Source organism: Pezoporus occidentalis, unplaced genomic scaffold, assembly GCF_034315485.1.
Source record: "Pezoporus occidentalis ecotype Australia unplaced genomic scaffold, CSIRO_AGI_Poc_V1 ctg213, whole genome shotgun sequence".
NCBI lineage: Eukaryota > Metazoa > Chordata > Aves > Psittaciformes > Psittacidae > Pezoporus > Pezoporus occidentalis.
The window spans coordinates 2009448-2030551 of NW_026913997.1; the positions used below are offsets into that span (position 1 = coordinate 2009448).

At 37.8% G+C, this 21104-nt stretch overlaps 1 protein-coding gene across 1 annotated transcript in view; it reads left to right on the forward strand.

The window, feature by feature from the left end:
- Positions 1 to 1606: 1606 nt before the first annotated feature.
- AOX1 (aldehyde oxidase 1) overlaps positions 1607 to 21104 on the forward strand; it is a 40491-nt gene continuing 20993 nt past the window's right edge. The window contains 19 exon segments of the mRNA XM_062619715.1: positions 1607 to 1702; positions 1705 to 1753; positions 1756 to 1823; positions 2895 to 2952; positions 3999 to 4095; positions 5789 to 5897; positions 6427 to 6553; positions 7426 to 7487; positions 8098 to 8178; positions 8995 to 9075; positions 10346 to 10490; positions 10664 to 10756; positions 12525 to 12676; positions 12908 to 13001; positions 15105 to 15214; positions 15920 to 16104; positions 17216 to 17378; positions 18223 to 18315; positions 20182 to 20351. Coding sequence (XP_062475699.1) covers positions 1622 to 1702; positions 1705 to 1753; positions 1756 to 1823; positions 2895 to 2952; positions 3999 to 4095; positions 5789 to 5897; positions 6427 to 6553; positions 7426 to 7487; positions 8098 to 8178; positions 8995 to 9075; positions 10346 to 10490; positions 10664 to 10756; positions 12525 to 12676; positions 12908 to 13001; positions 15105 to 15214; positions 15920 to 16104; positions 17216 to 17378; positions 18223 to 18315; positions 20182 to 20351 — 2018 coding nt within the window. The 5' untranslated portion in view covers positions 1607 to 1621.

The following is a 21104-nucleotide window of genomic DNA, read 5'->3' on the forward strand; positions in this document are numbered from 1 at the left end:
GATCCAGCTTGCACTCTACTTCTGGGTCCGTGCCTCCATCCTCACATCCTGTAGAACATTCCATATATGAATTTGGAGTTAAATATTCCACTAGCAAGGTAGTTTACAAAGGGGGCCTTATCCCCTAAACAGAGCTTGTCTAGCTGTGGTCACCAGTTCCAGAGAGCATGCAAAGATTGTAAATGTACAGCAACAAGGACAGCAAGAACCTCACGGGAAAAAAGTATTCCACCAATATGGAAATTCAATGTTATTTTAAAAATAATTACACATAGAATATACATTTTTTGTATTTTTTACCAAGTTTGTATTTAATTGCTTGGTTTTTTTTTAACTGAAATGTTCTTCTAGCTTTCACTGTTTATCAGCATCACCAGCTGTGTTATTAGAAATGCAAAAGAAGTATCTGTTACCACTTGTGCTCCCTATGCTGGCACTGCAGGAGGAAAACACAGTGATTTTTAAAAAGCATTTGTTTTTCTCTATTGGCCAAGGTTTGAAAGCTGGAAATAGAAGCACACGCTTCATTTTCTCAGAAAAAAAAAAAAAAAATCCCAATCTTTTTCAAAATGGTCCTAATTCTTTTCTTAGTGAAGGTCATGTTACTCCACACAGCCTCAGGTGTTGCCAGCTAGGCTGCTACAGTGTTGCAAATAAAAGCATCTCATTTGCAGTAAAAGTGTAAGGCCTAGGGTTTTATGCCTTAGTTTCTTCTGTTCCATTTAGTATAAATCTTTCCAAGTACCGAAGGATAAAGAAAATGACTTGAAGATGTGCAAAGTTATTTTCAGTAACTCTGAAATCATGTTACTATTACTACTGCCCTTCTTCCCTTGGTTTCTCCAGCCTTACTTGTTTTGTTGCTAAAATTGATGTTCTATGCACAGAGAAAATTGACTTTGTTTTCTAGGACGCAGTTCTTTTAATTGTTCTGCAAAATGGTTGCATACTTTAGGTACTGCATGAATAATGAGACACTGCCTGTTGAATCTTTACCAAATGTGCTTTTTTTACCAGATCAGTTGATACATTAGAAGCTCTTGCCAGGAAAAAGAAGTAAAAACAGCTCAGTTGAGATAAAAATTAATCTGCAGCTGCCTCAGGGATTAAAACTATTTTTCTGAGGATAAGGTAATTTGGATTTCTTTTTATCACTTCAAAGTTGCTTTTTCTCGTATTCATTCAATCACTTTTTATTTTTACCCATTTTTTACATTTAATATTTTAGTTTACTACTACTAAAGACTTCAATTGTTTTAAAATTTGTAGGAAAATGAATTCTATGTATTTAGATTCAACAGGAAGAGGAAAATATTTATGATTTTATAAATCCTTGCTTGCACAAGTAGCCCTTACAAATGCTTGTAATACCTGGAAGTTACTGTGATTATTTTGTGAGTGCAGATATATGCAAAATTCCCACTGTGATCATCACCACTACATTGTTGGATTCTACAACAATTTAAAATTACCTTCGGAGATTTAATTGCTAGTGTCACAACCGTTAACAACGCTCACGTTGCCGTTTTGCTCTGGAGGAACGAACACGTCCTTTGGGAAAGCGCGAGGTTTGAATACACTTTAAAGGGATCCAGTACATAAACCGCGTGATTGACTGTCGATGTCAGGAGCAACTGACGAGTCACGTTTTGAGGCACGGAGGCTCAGCCTCCGGCGGTGGGCGCGGTGACGCTCGGGCCGCCCCTCTCCCCCGTCCCCCGCGGCCCTGGCCCGTCCGGCTGTGGCTGGTTGCGTCCGGGGACGTGATGTCTGTTCGAGGAGCGGCTGCCGACGACCTGATTTTCTATGTGAATGGGAGGAAGGTAAGTGTTGTCCGGAAAGAGTGTGGAGAAAGGGCGGCTGTTGGTCGAGAAGTAACCCCGAAGAGTGTGGGCACGGATTTGGTTTTCTCGGACTTAACTGAATGCTCGCACAAGCTTCCAGAAGCACTCCTTCCCATCTCCTCGCTGGTAGGAAGTGAATCCACCTCCACATATTACTATGCTCTTCTGCGTACAGCAGGTGCTGTTAGAAGGGGAGAAGCAGCAGAAGAGGACAAATACGATTACAACATCCCGTTTTACTAGCTCTGCTGCGTTTGAGGGAAAAAACACATCAGAAGGAAATGAATTTTCAGTTGGGTATCAAATTTGGCTGGCAAGCAAGCTAGTTTTTCATGTGTAAATGCCTGGCTTCTCATCTTCAATGCTATTGGAGAAGTATCAGATAGTATTACAGTTTCAGAGGCACAACAGAAAGTCAGCAAGACTCATGTGCCAAAATGTGGATTGGCCAGCATACTGGACAAAGATAATATTGCAAGAATTAAACTGGCTGTTGATTCAATGTAAGTGGAATGGACTAGCTGATTCTAAGCAATGGAATAAGAAATACTGTAATCAGTCAAGAATGTGGACTTTTCTGTTGCTCTCTATTGCTAGTCTGTTACAGCAAGTGAAAGTTTATATAAAGCTAGAAGAAAACTGGATCCTGCTGTTAGTCTTACAGGCTTCTCTAGTGGTCATCCCGGTAGCTTAAAGTGTCAGGAGCACTCTAAAAATCTGCAAAACATTCTTTATGCTATGCTGCCTCTATCGTAGGAAAATTCTCCTGCATTTTTACTTCTAGTGTGGCCTCAGTATGACCTTTCACTGAGCAGCAGTTATTTTTAGTAGTTGGAAGGTGCCCTGGCACTTCTTTTCTGGAAAGCCTATCTGTCTGAGAAGAAATTTCCAGGAGCCCAAACTGTTCCGTGGTCTTTGCAATTAGTCTAGTTCTAAGAGAGGGAACTAGAGAAGTATTCTCTTCTGGCTTTGTGGGAATATAGTCTGTGCCCTGTATTTTGAAAATCCTTGGTTTCTTTGTTAAACCTTGTTTTTCATTTCTTATTGCAGGTAATAGAGAAAAATGCTGATCCTGAACAAATGCTGTTATCTTACCTGCGAAGGAGACGTATCCTTTTCTTATCTGTTCCCTTATTTGAAAGTCACTTCAAATACATCACTCTTTTGAAAGCCTTATCAGAACAAAATTCTCAGAAATTATAATTAAAAGGTGATTTTCCAGATTAAGGAAGTTATGACTCCCTTAAGATAAAACAACTGTATTAAATTGTATGTCTTTCTTAAGCCAAATATTCTTCCATGCACTGCTGTATTTTTAGCCTAGTTTCCTAAACAAAGTTATGTCATCAGGCATGATCCGTATGTGTGTACCTCTGCCCCCATAAAGAAACCTAAGAACCTTTTGGCTGGTATATGTACAGCTTGATAGAGTAGGAGTTCTGTAGAAGTCTCTCTTCCAGCTGGATTAGGGTCTCAGCTGCCAAGTAGTCAGTTCATAATTAGTTAGTTCATGGAAGACACAGGTGAGAAAAAGACTCAGTGCAAGAGATCTTGGGTTTTGGAGTATGAAGAGGAAGGACAGAAGAAATAGGGAGTAAGTCATCTTCCTTTTGGTGGCTGTAGAACATCAGATTAGCTGTTTGTCAGTTCACAGCTTCAGGTTGGCCGCTGTTACAGATTCATAGAAATGAGTACTTCTCTCATAAGTGTGATTTTTCAGACGGGAGGCAAGGTTAATATCATGACTATGAATTGGCTCTCTGGCAAAAGAAGGGATATTGCTTTTAGTGTTCCATTGGAACTTCAGGAATATAGCTGTTTTGCCTTTTACATATGTCTTTCATATTTTCAATTGGGAAACTATTTTTCACTTCCTCTTTCTATCCAAACTTACTCCTCTTCCAACAGATGTTGAAATCAAGTTTTCTGTTTTCTTGAGACCAGGATTTTTGTCATGTCATTCCTTAGATTCAATCTTACTTTCACTGAAAATTTTAATCCAACATAGAAAGGAGTCTGATACATATGCAGTCATACCAAACCAATTGTATGTTCCTTAGTGGTTCAGCAAAAAGATGGCCTCAAGCTTTTGTGCAGAATGAAGGCCAGAATGCAATCTGATTTATTTTTTTTCCCTAATGACAGTGTTTTCAGTCCATCTTACAGGAACCAAGTATGGCTGTGGAGGAGGTGGCTGTGGTGCCTGCACAGTGATGATATCAACTTATGAGCCAGCTTCAAAGAAGATACAGTATCCTTAACAGATAATTTGGAAAACCACACAATTTTGTGGCTGTAGATACCATTTCCAGATATGAAACTGTATAAATAAATTTGTAGAATCTGTACCTAACAGTGAAAGAATCCAAAGGATCACTTTAATCCAAAAGAGACTGCTGTAAAAAAAAAATACTGTTGATTCAGCTATGATGCAAATTTGCTAATATATCGTTCTCAAGCACTTGATTTGCTCATGTATGCTGGTAGCTCCTGTGAGGAGTTTTCAGGAGGTACACATTTAACACCCTGTTCACTGACAACTAGAATGTGGCTTCTACCTGCATCTCTGTGTCCTGGTTTAACCCCAGCTGGCAACTAGGTCTCACACAGCCACTCACTCCCCCATGGTGGGAGAGGGGAGAGAGTTGGACAGTGAAAGTGAGAAAACTCCTGAGTTCAGATAAAGACGGTTTAATAGGTGAAGCAAAAGCTGTGTGCACAAGCAAAGAAAAACAAGGAATTAAATTCACCACTTCGCTTTGGTAGGCAGGTGTTCAGCCATTTCCAGGAAATCAGGGCTCCATCACACATAGCAGTTCCTTGGGAAGACAGATACCATCACTCTGAACTTCCCCCTCTTCCTTCTCCTAGCTTTATATGCTGAGCTGTGTCCCCTCCCAACTCCTTGTGCACCACCAGCCTACTTGCTGGTGAGGTGGGGTGAGAAGCAGAAAAGTGAGAAGCAGAAAAGGCTGTGACTCTGTGTAAGCGCTCCTCAGTAGTAACTAAAACATCCCTGTGTTATCAACTCAGTTTTTAGCACAAATCCAAAACATGGCCCCCCATGGCTACTGTGAAAAAAAGGTAATTCTATCCCAGACAAAACCAGCAGTGTCGTATGACTGGTGGGAAGATAGGGCAGGCAGAAGTTTGAGTCTTACGAGCCCTTTAACTCCATTTGTACAGCCCACCCACAAAAGGACTTTGATACTCAAGAGTTGTAAAAATTGGAATAAATTACTTCTAAATTGAGAAAACACCAGTCAAATTGTTAAACAGTAACATGTCATTGTCAGTTGAATATTTTTTTAGGTGGGGAAAAAGTCAAAATGTTCCAGGTGTTCATTTTGGCAATTGCATTATATTGGAATTCAATGCGAATGAATAGGTTTACATTTATTCTAAGAGTTGAAACTGAAGCAGTCAGAATGACACTTGACAAGAAACATTTTAATTATAGTAAACCAAAGCATTATATTGCTGATGCTGAAAAGCTTTGAGGAATTTTCATTTTTAGTGTATAGTTCCTATTCAGAATGATATTTATTTTACGTAAGAATTTCCTTTGAGTCAGAAATTTTATTACAATTATGCAGCAGTAATCCTTTACTACACCAGCCCTCCTTTCCTCATCTTCCTGCTCCAAAATGCGCTTAATGAGTTGCTTGTGAGCAGGAGAGACAAGAGGGCAATTAGAAAAGACTGAAGTATTCAGAAAATAGAAATTCTGCAGAACTGTCCTCACAGATGTGGGTTATATAGTGGGGACAAGAGACACAGCTAGTAAATGATCCCTTCCATAAAGCTTATTCTCTTCTCATTCCAAATGATGATAATGACAGCTTTGTAAGCATAGACTATGCCTTGATTGATTGCAAAATAATATTAATGAATATGATAATAAAATAATATTCATGGTATTTATTCTCCTTTATGTTTCAAAGACATTACTCGGCAAATGCATGTTTGCTTCCCATTTGCTGCTTGTATGGTGCAGCAGTGACCACAGTGGAAGGTGTTGGAAGTACAAAAACCAGGGTTCACCCAGTTCAGGTGAGAGTACAGTATCACTGTGTAAAAGTGTAAGAGTAACTGATTTCTTCCTTTGTATGGGCTGGCTTGAGTGGCAGTGCTTTTAGGGCTTGGGAGTTTCAGATTATGATTATTCTCCCTGCTAAATGGTAACAGATGACAGCACAAGTTTCTGATGGTTGGTTGATCAAGGCTGATGAGATATGCTTTGTGGTGGATCTTGCCTGATCAAATAGTATCTAAGAACTGTTGGGGTGGATCGGGTTTGTGCTTTGTTTGAGGTAATGACACATCTTGGACAGTACCCCTTTAGCTGATGTTTTAGTATGAAGGCAAAAACGATAGAAGTCCATTGAAGGTTAATTAGCTTCCTTGGTGAGATATGCTTGGACATCACACCCAAAATAATTATTCTTTTTTGAGATTGCTTAAATTGTTTTATTTTAAAAATCTGATTTACTATGACCATATTTGGTATGGTGTCATTTAGGAGTTCCTTAGACTGGTGATGTACGCTGGAAGGAATGATAGTTACGGTGTTTCATTTTAGGAGAGGCTTGCCAAGTGCCATGGCTCCCAGTGTGGTTTCTGCTCCCCCGGAATGGTGATGTCCATATACACGTTGCTAAGAAACTACCCAGAACCAATGCCAGAACAGATGATTGCAGCTCTGGCTGGTAAATATTGCCATTTTTTAATTTGTAGATATGTCCTCAAATCATTTTCTCCAGATACTTTGTGTGAGTGCATGTCTGTATCAGTACACGTGCATGCATGTATGTATGCACTTCACACAAATAGTGCTCCCAAGCAGAGTTCCTCCTGGATACAGGACTTGTATTCCTTGTCATTCTTCAGGAAAATGAAGCATGGATCTGTGGATCATTTCAGGGACAGTTGTTCGAAACATCCCCATATATATCTTTTGAAGTACTTTAAATCAGATGTGCAAAAATTATGTCATATTGGAGAAGTAATTGCATCTGAACATCTCTGAAATCCTGTTACATCTGGAGTTACAGTGTCATAAATCTTACAGGACAGCCCTTTGTAGTAGGAATAAAGCAGTCAAGGTAGAGAGATGCTGACCATTTTCAGTAAGGGAAAGAGTGAGCATTTATTGCAGAGTGCAGGTAAAATAGCCTTCTGTCATCTGTTGTGCTCTAGAGTCCAAGTGGAGCCAAAAGCGTTTCCTGTTATTGTGAGATGAACTTAGGTGGAAGTACCATGCTAACGTCCTTCACTATTAGAAGTAAGGGAAAGGAGAAAAACATTCTGAGTGGGTGAAGAATATTACACAATTTCCTATTCTCCTGCATACTAAGCTGTAGATGGCATTCCCTCTAGTGCAACTATCAAGTATGCCATACTCACCTTGAAATAGTAGCTTTTTTCCTCAGGGGCTGCAGGTCTTGTCCAAGTCTTGTCACACTGATCTTTTTTATCTTTTGGAGAGCTAAGCTTCAAAACCACAAATCTCATATAAAGACATTTTAAAGCCGTGTACTTTAGAACAAAACTGTGTCTTACTGATTTCCTTTTTTTTCAGGAAACTTGTGTCGCTGTACTGGGTATAGGCCAATCCTAGATGCCTGTAAAACCTTCTGTAAGGTAAGAAGTAGTGATAATAGGAATACTGGATTGTGCCTATTAGTGCATATCTGTATACAGACCATCAAGATTTTCATCAAGATCATCTCTTTTCTCTGTTAAGAGATGTAGATCTGAGTAAGATTTGTAGTGGCCTAACACATTACGAAAACTGATTTAACACATGAACTTGGTGTCTAGCTTAGGTTATGAAGAGGAATCTGAAATAACTGTGTGTGTTTTACTCTGGTTCAGGACTGGCATAAATGAAAGCAGAATTTGCATTAATGTTCTTAGTAATTTAACATGTAATGCAACATTTCAGAAACCTACAGTGAAAGATGAGAGAGTGGACAGTGAGTAAAAGAAATAATACAAGCCATCTATGTGTGCTTTCACAAGGTCAGTTGAATTTCACATAGTATGAATTATTTTGTATTAAGGACTTCAACATCTGATGATTTTAACTTGGTTTTGAATATTACTTCTTTAAAACACAGTTCTTCCAATTTAGCTTATTATTAAACTTCATCTAGAATTTTATTGAAATAGACACTTTTACTGGCTTAAGCAGACTTTAACTGATTGACATTCTGGACAGTGTTTCACTAATGGAATATTCCTACTTTAGGAATCCGTTTGTTGTCAAAGAAAAGCAAATGGAAAGTGTTGCTGTGATCAGGAAGATGATTTGTTTGACAAGGAAGAGAAGGTAGGGTTTTAAGTATTTTACCTGTCCTATTTAAATATAAAAATAAAATAGTGCTTGGCTTTTTTCTTGTAATTAAAGTAAATGCAGTACAGTCTGTCATTTAATACTCTACCTTACTCACATAATATTAGCTGTAAAATAAGATACATTATTCCTTGCAAGATATTTGGAGATATTTCTAAAAATTAAGGATTCTTTATGTATATTTGTATGAGGTGGTGATGATGTGACAGGTAGTTGGTATAAGGTAGATTGGACCTCCAGAGCTGAGATCTGAGTAGTTCTTCAAGTTCAGGAGTATCATTAATCTCAGCTCTGATGAGATCACCTACAGTGATCATCATATCATGCAAGAAATCAGGACATACGTGAAATTGTCTGAAATTGCTTATCAGTGATGATCTGAATGTAAGCACCAATCTCTTAGGAATCTAACCACTGGCTTGAGTCTGAGGAACTATTTTGGTCTTAAAATCCAGAGTTATGATTGTAATTTTATATGAAACCTCTTACCCATATTAATATTTGACTTTGTTCTCAATTTTCTGTACTTATGTCTTTCAGTTGCTTGCCTCTGCACTGTCATTTGTGTTAGTAGTGAACTTAGAGAAACTTACAAACATTTCCTTCACCTCAGCAGCTCCAAATGGTGCATGGCAATTTAGCACCAAATCCAAATAATAATGGAATGACTAATTTTCTACTGACTTCAGTGGGCCCATCATTGGTTAGGTTTTGGGGTTGCCTTATTTTATATTTATGGAATTAATGATGACAGTAATTTCTTTGCCTTTGCTTGTTTTCTTTCTTTTTAAGGTTTCTACCAGACTGTTTTCAGCAGATGAATTCCAGCCCTTAGATCCCACCCAGGAGCTTATATTTCCTCCAGAATTAATGGTAATTTTTGCTGCTTATAAGCTATTATTTGACTCTGTCTTTTGCTTAGTAGTCTATAGTTCAGAACTTGTTCTGAAGTCCCGTTTAGCAGTAATTCAGCAGAAAAAATGTCATAGCATTTTAATATAAATCCTTTTTTTTTCCTCAGTGATCTTATTGAATATTCACATTAAAAAAATAATCATATTCAGAAAATGCAGTTGCAGAGTTAGGTATTAGGTGAGAAGTCAAAGAAGTAACCTAAACTGGGTTTTCAGTGCAGCATCTGAAAATACAAATGCTTCTCAGCAAACTGAATATGAAATACATTTTAACATTGGCAAAAAATCCCTGCATTTTCCCCATTTTGTGTTTTAATAGTTTTTTTTGTCTTTTCTGTCAAAGTGGCAGCCTCAGGTAGCCACCCAGACTGGGGAGTGTTTAACCCTAGTGATTAAAGTATGACAAAGGTATAACCAGCTGAAACAAGGGCACTGAAATGGAAAGTGTCAGGCATCCTTAATTATTGACAATGGTATTTGCCCTAGAAAAAACTAAAGCTATTTTCTTTGCATTATTATCAATCTATGGATTCAAAGTCAAATTCTCTGTAAGTAGCTGGCAGCTTATGGAGAAAGGTTGATTAACTGTGGAACAGGGGTTCTTGACCATGTATTTGTACCACCACCAGTTCACAAGCTATTTCCAAATGATCAGTGAACAGTGCCAGAACAGCCAGACATCCACATGCATGCTTAATCTAGAAGGGGATGCTGCTTCCAGTGTCATTGGTTACCTCCAAGCAAGCTAAGTGTGCAGACACCTCCCTAAGTATTTTTTACCACTTTTGTAATAATTTCAGCAATTGGAGGATCTATTCCTACTTTTTTGCTTGGGGGCTATTTATTATCAATCTGGTTTATTAGCCCATTGTAATTAATTGAAGTCATTTCCCCCATGTAGTCATGTAGTCTTGAAATTCACCACTGTGTGAAGAGTCAGTATAACAGTCCCATTTCTGTCCAGTTTTGAAGGATTAAGTAGAACTGCCATTATAGAATCATAGAATCATAGAATGGTTAGGGTTGGAAAGGACCTTAAGATCACCTAGTTCCAACCCCCCTGCCATGGACAGGGACACCTCACACTAAGCCATCTCACCCAAGGCTTTGTCCAACCTGGTCTTGAAAAATTGTTTAAGAACCTCATTTAACTTGAAGTCTAGTGTCTGTTAGACCTTGCACCTATCTACATGTCTTAAATATTTAAATCTACCGTATTTCCCTATCAGAGAATGGCTGAAAATCAACCAAAAAGAACTCTTTTTTTTCATGGCGAGCGAATGACATGGATTTCTCCTGTAAGCTTAGATGAATTACTGGATCTGAAAGTTGCCCATCCCAAAGCACCTCTTGTGGTTGGGAACACCAGTGTGGGTATGTATACAGCCAGAATGGCTCTTGTTACCATAGTTCCAGTGTGCCGGGGGGGGGGCATGGGGCTACAGATATAGTTCTTTTTACATTTTCATTCTTAAGGTCACTCTTGACTAAGTTGGAGTTGGCATTATGGAATATGTCTTTTGTCTAAGTCTATTCCTATCTGGCAGGCCCTGAGATGAAATTCAGAGGCATGTTCCATCCAGTTGTTATTGCTCCTGCAAGGATCCCAGATCTGAATGTGGTGAAATGCACAGAAGATGGTCAGTAGACTTTACTTTGTTCAGATGTAGGAGATTCTTACGCAGTAAGGCACACTGCGTCATTCCGAAGTGCTGAAGATGTGAAGCACTGTGCAACTTACTCCTAAGCTTGCTTGCTTCTTTCCCAGGTCAAGATGGCTGTGGCTGCTGTACCAGTGCATGATACAGTTTTGTCTTCATGACACAGTGCAATACTGACCAGCAATATTATCTTGGGCCCCTATAGTCATAATAGTGCAAGGATAATTATTCTCGTAATACTGGTTATGGTGCTAAGTCATGCAATATTTGCTTTGTGATCTCTGTACCACACTGTGCTATATAGCAGAGAAACACTAATACAGAACCACAGAGATTTAGCAACATTGCGTGCTTGTCTGCACTAGAAAAGGGGTGTGATTAAACTGGCATAGCTAATATTATTCTCAGTCATAACAGCATTAATTATGGTAGATTAAAAATTTTGTGCCTCAATTTATATATTTAAGAGAAGCGCAGAGATTTCTTTTTAGTTAAAGTTACGCTAGGTTTTAGTTTTTATATAAATAAATTCTATTGAAATTAGAAATAGCAGCTAGAAGTGGCTTTGAACTTATTATAATAGCCTGAATTAATAAAATATAAATCATGTTGTGGTAGTTTACTGCCAAAATTTTAAGGAAAGTGAATCTTTATATCTGATGAAAATTACTTGCTGTATGCCTGAAGCCACTTTTTGAAGTGTAAACTCTATTTGACAGGCCTGTCATTGCTTGTAGAGTACCTCTTTAATTTCAGATCAGTCATGCAGTTCTAGTAAACTACTAGTTTGTTCTTAACTGAAGAGTAGTTAGGAATTGGAAAGAAGCAGGGAGAATGCTTACTGGGGTTTTAAATCTATAAATCTAGTTATGAGAAGGTGAGACTAGTTCTAAAATGAGATAGGCAGTTTAGCTTGTCAGACAAATAGTATTTCTTCTCTTTAATCAGATTTAAATGCAAAACAGTTGATTATTTCTTTGTTTTAAATATACAAAATTTAGTATTGCTTTAAATGGTTAACAAAAAGCCATTTAAAATGATGTATCTTTTGATTTATAGTTTTTATTGAATTCCAGTGTTCATTCATAACATTCATACATTACATGAAATGTGTTAATAATTTTGAATAGAAAGGTGCTGTTTACCTCTTTACAATACTGATATATTTTAAAAGAATAAACTTAAAAAATATAACTCCTTAAATAAATGCATATAGTTATCAGTTGTCTTCTTCTAGTGGGAAAAAGAACACTGTTCAGTGTTAGGACTATTTGGTTTTTTTTTGCAAAAGCTATCTATCCATACTGTAGAATAATATCTAGAATGTACATATGCAAAGCAAGATCGGATTATGATGAAAATCATGTTTAAAAATAGGAGGAGCCTGTTGAAAGCATTTTGAAGCTGACTTGCCTTTGGGTGAGATGTCACCTAAACATTTACTCAGTCAAAGCTAGTGCAAGATAAGCAGGTTCAATGGGCAGCTGGAACCAGAGAAAGGATTGCCCTTACAGTAGAACTGGTGAGCTATAAGCTCGATTTCATCATTTCATGAAATTTTATCCTCAGTCTCCTGAAATGAAAGGTCACAGTCCCTGTAATATGCAAAGGCCTCTCCCTTTATATCTGCCTGTATTCTACATGAGCAGGCCTCCCTCCAGTCTGCTGGAATAGACCAGAATATAATTTAAAACCTAGGCAATAAAATAAATGTGCACATCACTCTTTCATAATCTTTTGCTTACAGGTTTAACTCTGGGAGCTGCCTGCAGCCTCTCTGTAGTGAAAGATGTTTTGACAAATGCAATCTCAGAGTTCCCTGAAGAGAAGACCAAGGTTTTCTGTGCTGTCTTGCAACAACTACGAACTCTGGGCGGAGAACAGATAAGAAATGTTGCTGTATGTTGTGCGTTACTTGCAGTAATGTTTGTAACAAATGTGAAATGGCTCCTGAGTGCATGTAAAACTTGCATTTTTATGTCTGTTGATAGCAGTGAATTTTTTATCAGTACATCTTTTCATGAGCTTCAAGATGTATAAATTTATGTATTGTCTGCATGTTATATTGTCAGTTAACATAAAAATGTGAAGGTGATGGAGAAAGGCTACATAAATTTCCTTTTTTTCAAGTCATTAGGTGGAAACATTGTAAGTAGAAAATCAACCTCAGACTTGAATCCTATTCTGGCAGCCAGCAATTGTATGCTCAGTCTGGTTTCAAGAGGTAAGAGGACATAGCCTGTCTCTTTAGTAGTGCTGGAGGTACAAGGGTCCTATTTCATGGGGAGGGGGGACATAACAACACCTGGGAATTTGTTAAGGAACCCTTTTCCCACTCTCATCTGCAAAAGAAGCAGTTTGCAAAAGAAGAACATGTCAAAGCTTCTCATGTCAGGGATAGGCATTCAGACCAACCAGATCACATGTATTTCTGTAGGCAGTGAATTACTATAAGCACTCCTAAAACCTCACAATTTGAGTAGCTGTATATTACCACCCCACCCCCTGGTATTTTTTTTTGCTGTAATTGATCCTTTGCCGCTGGTTTAAAATCACCCTCTGGCCCTGGTAAGATCTCTGGCTTTTTGCTCTTCACAGGTACTTCTGATACAGGTGTTCCTAGTCAAGCACCTTTTTCTATGTTCATTTCCACAGTTTCCTTTCGTTGCTGTATATATACTCCCCTCTACCTGTTCTTTTTCTTGTACTCCACCTTACCAGTGGAAGGTTGATGAAACTATTAGTAAACAGGAGCTATCTGGTAAGATGGAATTTCATGCTCTCTCTACCAAATGGCTTGTGTTCTCTTTGCCCTCGATCTAGACAAGAGTGGATGTTGCCGTGTCAGACCACCTAATACTCTGAAATATATGTTCTATAAGGGGTTATTTCTGAGCCAGAATTTATTGGAATAGGTACTTAAAAACTTTTGTTGTATGATTTCAGTGAATTCTTCCTTCATAGATTGACATTGAGAGGAAAAATAGCTGTCAAGACAGGTTATCTTTGCCAAACAGTAGTCCGTGAAACACAGGAAAAGTGGATTGTTCAATAAAAGGAGGTGCAGAAGCACTGTTAATTTTTAGCGTTTATCTTGGATCACAGTGTAAGAGAAAATGCATCTTCCTAGGGTGTATTACTGCCCAATCATAGGTGGGATTATACAATAATCTTGCTGTATGTAGACCAAGAACATTGTGGATGGAACTGCAAAAGCAAAACTCCAGAAACACCAGTGCTGCTATTCTTAACAATGCTATTTCTCAGATTCAGATTTTAGCAGAATAAAATTCCTTTACTAAAGTTTTGCTGTCACACTAGTTATATCTGAGAAATGCAATTTTAATGCTGAATTATATTCTAGGATGATCAGATTACAGTATCATCATCGCATGGCATTAAAAACATGAAGAAAATAATCTTTCTGTAAAGTTCATTGTTCATGAATGTGATTAACAATGCTCATTGGATGTGATGGGAGTATTTTAATATACGAGCTTTTTAAAAATGCCACAGAAGATTATCTTGTTATAGAAAGTCTTGTGATAGGTCAGGGCTACTGCAAGATAAATAGTGTCTAGTAATAAGAAATCATTTACTTAAAAACGCATTGAACCACTCAGGCAGCACGTGAAAAGTACAAAGGACACAGAAGACCAGTAAAAATACACCTTGACTTCATCTGCCAAACACATGGTTAAATTCCACACTGGTGAATCGCTGTAAATTTTCTGTACAATGGTCATACCTCTGTTCTTGCGGAACAATGATGCTACTTGGCAATTGTGTTACTAGTACAGTTACAGCTCTACCAACAAAACTCTTTGGGCCAATTAATAGCATCAGTTATATGTGTTAAAATACCACATTTCCAGAAGGCTTGCTAGCTTAGCTGAGAGTGGTATTGGCAAACCTGATGTAGCATAGATGAAGTTTAAGTTTTCAATTGGCTTTTATGGATTCAGGTTCCTTGCAGAATTTTGTCCTCTTTCCTTTTGAAAATTCCATCTTTAATAGTACATATGCTAGAATATCAAACATGATCACTTTTAGGATAATCTACCAAAAGAGAAAGGAAAAGGCAATAGTGTTTATTCTCTTCTGGACTCCTAAAAATGTTCGAAATCTCAGACCAACGAAAACACAAAAAAAATCCACAAACACAAAAATGATTTTTGTTTTTCAACTATTGCAACAGTTCTCTCCCATTCAGTTTCCTTCTTAATTATTTATGTTTTAGAAAGAAAGGTAACAATGACAGCAGCTGAGGAGATTTGGAACAGATTAACAGAAGTGGGGATGGGATCACTTTTTTTTTTTTTTTTAGGAAAAAAGCGACAGATTCCTTTGAGTGATATTTTTGCAGAAGGAGTTGATAACAATACCATTACACCAGATGAGATCTTAGTCTCTGTCCATATTCCCCATTCTAAGAAGGTAAGGTACTAGTTTGTTTAGGTTTGCTTTATACAGAGTTAAAGACTGTTAAATAAAGAGCAGGTGGGGGCATAATCCGTGTGTTTAAAGTAACACTATTACTGCTAACTTTCTGAATTCCCTTCATTTGACCCTATCACTGCCATACTATTTCCCAGTTTCAGCCAAAGTACATAACTTAGCAGGTAGCTGGTGATACATAAAGAGTGATATTCAGACAGAAGTTTACCCTAAAATGAGGGCATCAAGCAGGTATAGCATTGTCATCTCTGGAGGATTTTTCTTAAGGTAATATTGGACATGTGTATGGTCCTTCCATAAATGTTGCTGAACTGAGTAACAGGATCTTAGAATTATGGGTCATGTTATCTAAGTACTGAAGTTTGGCAATTCTTGGAAGCCTCTAAGCTTTTGGTCATGTTATAAATGCAGCTCCACTTCGCAAGATCCCTGTCTTCCAGCTAGCTACCATGAAAAAGTCTTAAGTCATGTGAACCTTGTAGATGATGGAGGATTGGTATGGGCTGCTAGAAAATCAAAGATGGTAAAGCTACTGAAAGGTGAAGAAAAGGAAGTGTATGGTCTTGAATGCTCAGGAAGTTCAATTTGTGCTCTTCGTTATTTATTCTCTTGCTTCACTTAATGCAATAACAAATTTTACTTTCAGATATATACATGTCTGCACTTCTGTCTGATCTTCCCTAGGGAGAGTATGTCTGTGCATTTCGACAAGCACCAAGACGGGAAAATGCTCTCCCAATAACCAATGCTGGGATGAGAGTGCTTTTTGAAGAAGGTACAGACATAATAAAGGATTTAAGTATTTTCTGTGGAGGTGCTGCCTCGACCACAGTCTGTGCAAAACAAACCTGTTCGGCACTTACTGGAAGGTACAATTTCTCTGCCTTCTCTGTATCTGTGAATGAAGAGACTGAGAGCTTGGATGTACTTCTTTAGAGCATGAAAGGTTTCTTTTGCCTGGCTGATATGTTCAAGTGAATGATCTGTTCAAGCCTTAACAATCAATCACTTTTCAGAATGGTTACACTTTGGAGTCTGCACATGGGTGCAACTCCACTGTGAAGTATCCAGAGAAATGAGAGACATAAGCTGTGAGATAGGTGAATGAGGTATACATAGTCAGTTGTGCACCTGGACCCAAGCAGCGGTAAATGATGCTGATTCCCATAAATTTGATAATCCCCTGGTATCAGCGTTCTTTAGTCCTTAAGTTTGGCTCTGATAGATACAACGTTTGAGAACCTCACATGTGCCCGATAAACTTAGGAGCACAAGTTAAAACTTAGCCTTTTTAATATCTCTCCACCCACAAGATCCTGGATTTAATCCCTGACATTCCCTCCGAGTTTGCACCATCTTTCCAAATTTTGGAGGAAAAAAATGACAAATAATTCAAGCAGTATAAAACCATTTATCTAAACGGAACCCTGCTGGACTGTTTTACCATTTAATGTGCATCTATTTCAGGAGTTGAAGTACTCATTATTTTTTGCTGTTCTACATGATTAAATTTATTCTAACAGATTTATGTTTTGATATCCAAGGTTGTGTGGAAAATTAACTGTGTTGAGATACTTCAAGGAGACAGCCGTTCAGAAAATGTTGCAACTATCCATCACTAATCAGATCCTTTGGAGGCATCTATAGTTTGCGTCAATATCGTTATCCACTTGTCTTCAAATATAGGACAGTATCTGCAGAATAGTAGGACTGTTAAATCAGCTTTAAAGCTGTACGAGGTTTTATTTATTTATTATAAAAACATTGGCATGGCAGTCAGTTCCATAGACCTAAGGGACCTCACTTCAGTGAGAAACATTGACTAACGCTTTTCAAAATTGCAGACCATTATTAAAATCAATATTTTGGCTTCATTGTGAGCAGGATTATGCCTATGGTCCATGGTGCAAATGTATTACTGCAATTCATAGTTATTTTTTTGAGTCCTGGTCTGACTGTATCTGTTATTCTTCCTGACAGACACTGGAATGAACAAATGTTGAATGAAGCTTGCAGACTAATTCTTAAAGAAATTGCTATTCCAGGCTCAGCCGGTGGTATAAAAATAGACTATAAGAAAACTTTGATAGTCAGTTTCTTCTACAGATTTTTCCTGGAAGTGTTGCAGTCATTAAACACAACGGTAAATTGCTGTCTGCTTTTGTAGAAGCAAATGAAAGGGTTTTTTATTACCTGTCGGTGTTTGCAGTTAATACAACGTGCCAAATATTCTCTTTGGGGTTCAGATCTACAGAAGATGAAAGTGCTTAACTCTGGAGAGATGCTCATTTAACTTCCAGGTGCTCAGATATCTTTACCTTGGACATTAGTCTTTAAAAAAATTGAACAATGTTAACACAGCGATACATCAGTATTGAGCTGCAGGCCCAAAGAAAACATACATAAGGTCTTACTCCATCTGGCTGTGCTTCAAATCATAAATAAACAGAATAGAAATAAAAGCTTTGGAAAGCAGCTGCAGGTGTTAAACCAACCCTCCTTCTCGGATGAGTTGTTGACTGAGAGAGGAGGGCTCTAAAGTTTCACTTCCTGATACATTCTAGGTGTAATTTGCTTATTTTTTGTCTTAAATCTGTTCCTATGAGAAAAAAATACTGCTTTTGCCTTTTTCTTTAGTTACTTTCTTTCTTGAGTTACTTGAGCTCTTTCCTACGTAACTTACTATTACCAGGAGTGGTTCAGTGTCAGTGTTGATCAGACCCCAGAATAAAGCTCTTCCGACTATCTCTGCATTATGTTGCTTACTTTCAACAAACATATTTGCTGAATCCAGTAGATTTTTAAATATTAATTAGCGAAATCTCAAAATTCAACATTATTTTAAAATGGTTATTTTAGAGCCTTTCTAGCTTGTGAAAGTCTTGAAGGAATTTCCTGTATAAAGAGTTTGCATTTAGTGATTTTGTTAGCTTTTTTAATTGGAATGTTCCAAATGTGAGTTTAAATAGTAGTTCACTGTATTTCAGGATCCTTGCCACTATCCTGGCATACCTATGGAATATAGGAGTGTCCTACAGGATTTCAAAACGAAAATGCCCCAGAGTATCCAAATATACCAGGCAAGTGATTATTCTATGATTGTTCAGTGCTTTATAAGACTTGCTAAAAAGCATGGTTCAAGCATGACCCTTGCTGTGAAGCTCAGGTACAAATTTTCCAAAAGAATGAAGGCAACAGGCTCTTAGTGGTTGATTTTAACTGTATCTCAATTAGAAAAATCTTGTATGTAAAAATAGATTCGTATTGCTATACTCACTTCTTCTAAATAATTCTCAAAAGGTAAATGTGCTGAGCAAACTCCATTTTCGGACTGTTTAAATGTTGTATATAGCAGTGTGCAACCCAGTTAGGAAAAAACAGAAGAAAATAAGATTGAAAAGCCTGAGTCTGTAGGTATCACTCTAGTATTCTTGTCTCAAGATACACTTTTCTTCAGATTTTAGAGGGCTCTTAGGGCTTACTGTAGATTTAGGAATCAAGATGGGAGCATGCGATACCTCTCTGATCAATTTAGCTTATTCAAGGAGAAGTCAGCAGTAGAGGGCAGCAAAGCACACCTTTCGGATTTTCTGATGTCACCCTTGTGTCTAGATCAGGGTGGGAACTCGTAAACAAGTAAAAATCTCTAGGTTTTGAAAACCTGAAGAAAATTTAAATGAAATGTAGATAAAAATCTCTCTTTTTTTTTTCATTTTTATATATTATTTAAAATAACATTTTAGCTTTAAATACTTTAATTTGTTCAAGTTGTTCAGCTTCCGTCAGAGCTATCATCAAAAGAAAGACACTATGGACTAAGAAAGGGGGCCAGGATAAAAGGAACTAGTTGTTTATGACTTTCAGCAGTTTATTCCCCAACTGCAAAAAGGTGACTAAACAACAGAAATGGAAACAATTTGTTTTTCAGATCTGTTGGCATTGAGCAACAGAAATTTAGAAACCCAGAAGAATCTTTTTTCACTTTAAAATTTCTGACTTTTGCAAGTCTGTATCTTTTGTCTGCGTTTCTTAACATTATTAAACTTTTTAAATTGGAAGTGTGGGGGGAAGAATTTTAAATATGTGATGATTCTGTTAGTAGGAAAGCTGAGATGGTTTGTCTGAGGCAGCCATTTGAAGAACATTAGGAAGTCAAGTAAACAATGTCTGTTCTTGGCCTTGAACTGACAGTGCAGGAAGTAGAAGTGTGTAGCCAGAACACTTGTATACTGGAAGCTATGGAAGAAAAAAGGCTTTGAGCTGTGAGCAATTGACTAGTTTTAAATGCAGAAGAGGAAAAAATTAGTGTGAACACTGACCCAGAAACTGGAAGAGTGTTCTGGAAGTTGGCAACAATTAGTTGGTGTGGCAGGATTAACTGGCAACACTGAAATAACTTTCAGGAAAGATTTAGCAAAACAGTAAGACATGAAATTCATTCATAGGTGCAAGGAAATAAAATTGGGAAGGAAATATTTAAGCAATTTCTCACTGATTTACACTGATCACTTACAGTCTTTCAGCAAGGAAAACAAATCCTAGAAATCACTGCAAACAGCTCACCATACAACACCAGGCACTGGTAAAATACAGAGCAGAATCTTGCAACAATAATTCAGAAATTTATCAAAGCTTTGTAACACCAATCAGTAAGAGAGGAGACTGTCCTTCTGAAAAAAAAAAAGTGCTGTTTGTATCACTTTGCTGTAAATATCCAAATAGACAAACCTGTGCAAGGGGTTTGGAAGGCTCCTTAAGAGAAGAAATTGAAGAAATCCCCAGGAGCAGAAGGCAGGTCCTGCACCACATCTGTTTTCGATATTGAACCAGAAGTTGGTAATATGAACAGCTGTTCCCTCATCTGACTTTGACTGCTATAAGAATAACATGACTGTTCTTCTTTTAACTCTTTGGGGGAAATGGGGGGTATATTTTTGACTGTACAGGACGTAGAGCCGAATCAGTCTCCCCAGGATCCTGTAGGACGGCCCATTATGCACCAGTCTGGAATTAAGCATGCCACTGGTGAAGCAGTTTACATTGATGACCTTCCTTCTGTGGATGGGGAACTCTTCCTGGCTGTCATCACTAGTTCCAGAGCTCATGCTAAGATTGTGTAAGTGTCTCTGAAGCGTATCTGAGGAAAGTTCATATGAGACTATAGGAGAAGAAGATTGGAAAAGATTTTATTTTGAAAGAAAACTGTTTTCGTTGATGTTTTTTGACTGCAAAGTTACTCCTGTTCTAGCAGTTCATACAACATTCACCAAAATGAACACATCCAAGTTGTCTGCCCAGCATTCACACATGAAAACATATCCAGGTGGTCTGGTCAGAACTGATTGTGATGACAGAGAGGACTGGGACTTCTAGCTATAATCTGTGTCATACTTCCTAGCTTACCCTTAGGTTGGAGACAGTATGCTGGGTTTGGATCTGCGTTTTTTTGGTACCATCAAGGAGCTAACATTACCCCCATTTTTGAGTCAGTAGGATTTACTCACTCTCCTTTTGTCTTCTGATGTGGATATCCAGAGAAGATTCCTTTAGATGTGGTGTGAGTGTGGTGACCTGCTAAAACATGCCATTCTTACAGACATTCTGCTGTTTTTTTCTGATCCTTCTGCACCCATACATTCCCATTCATTCTTCATTTAAACTGGTCTTGCCATTTCTATTTTAATTCTTTACATGAACCTTCCATTTGCAGGTGGTTATTTGTATCTGTGTAGGCTGTGATGTCTTAGAAAGTTGCAATTGAAGCATCATAATTGTGCAGAGATTTTTATTATATCAATGCACTTCAGGCAGTCTAATGGACCAATTATTTCCCTGTTGCATCTAGAGTATTTCCTAGAAATGAAGCAGG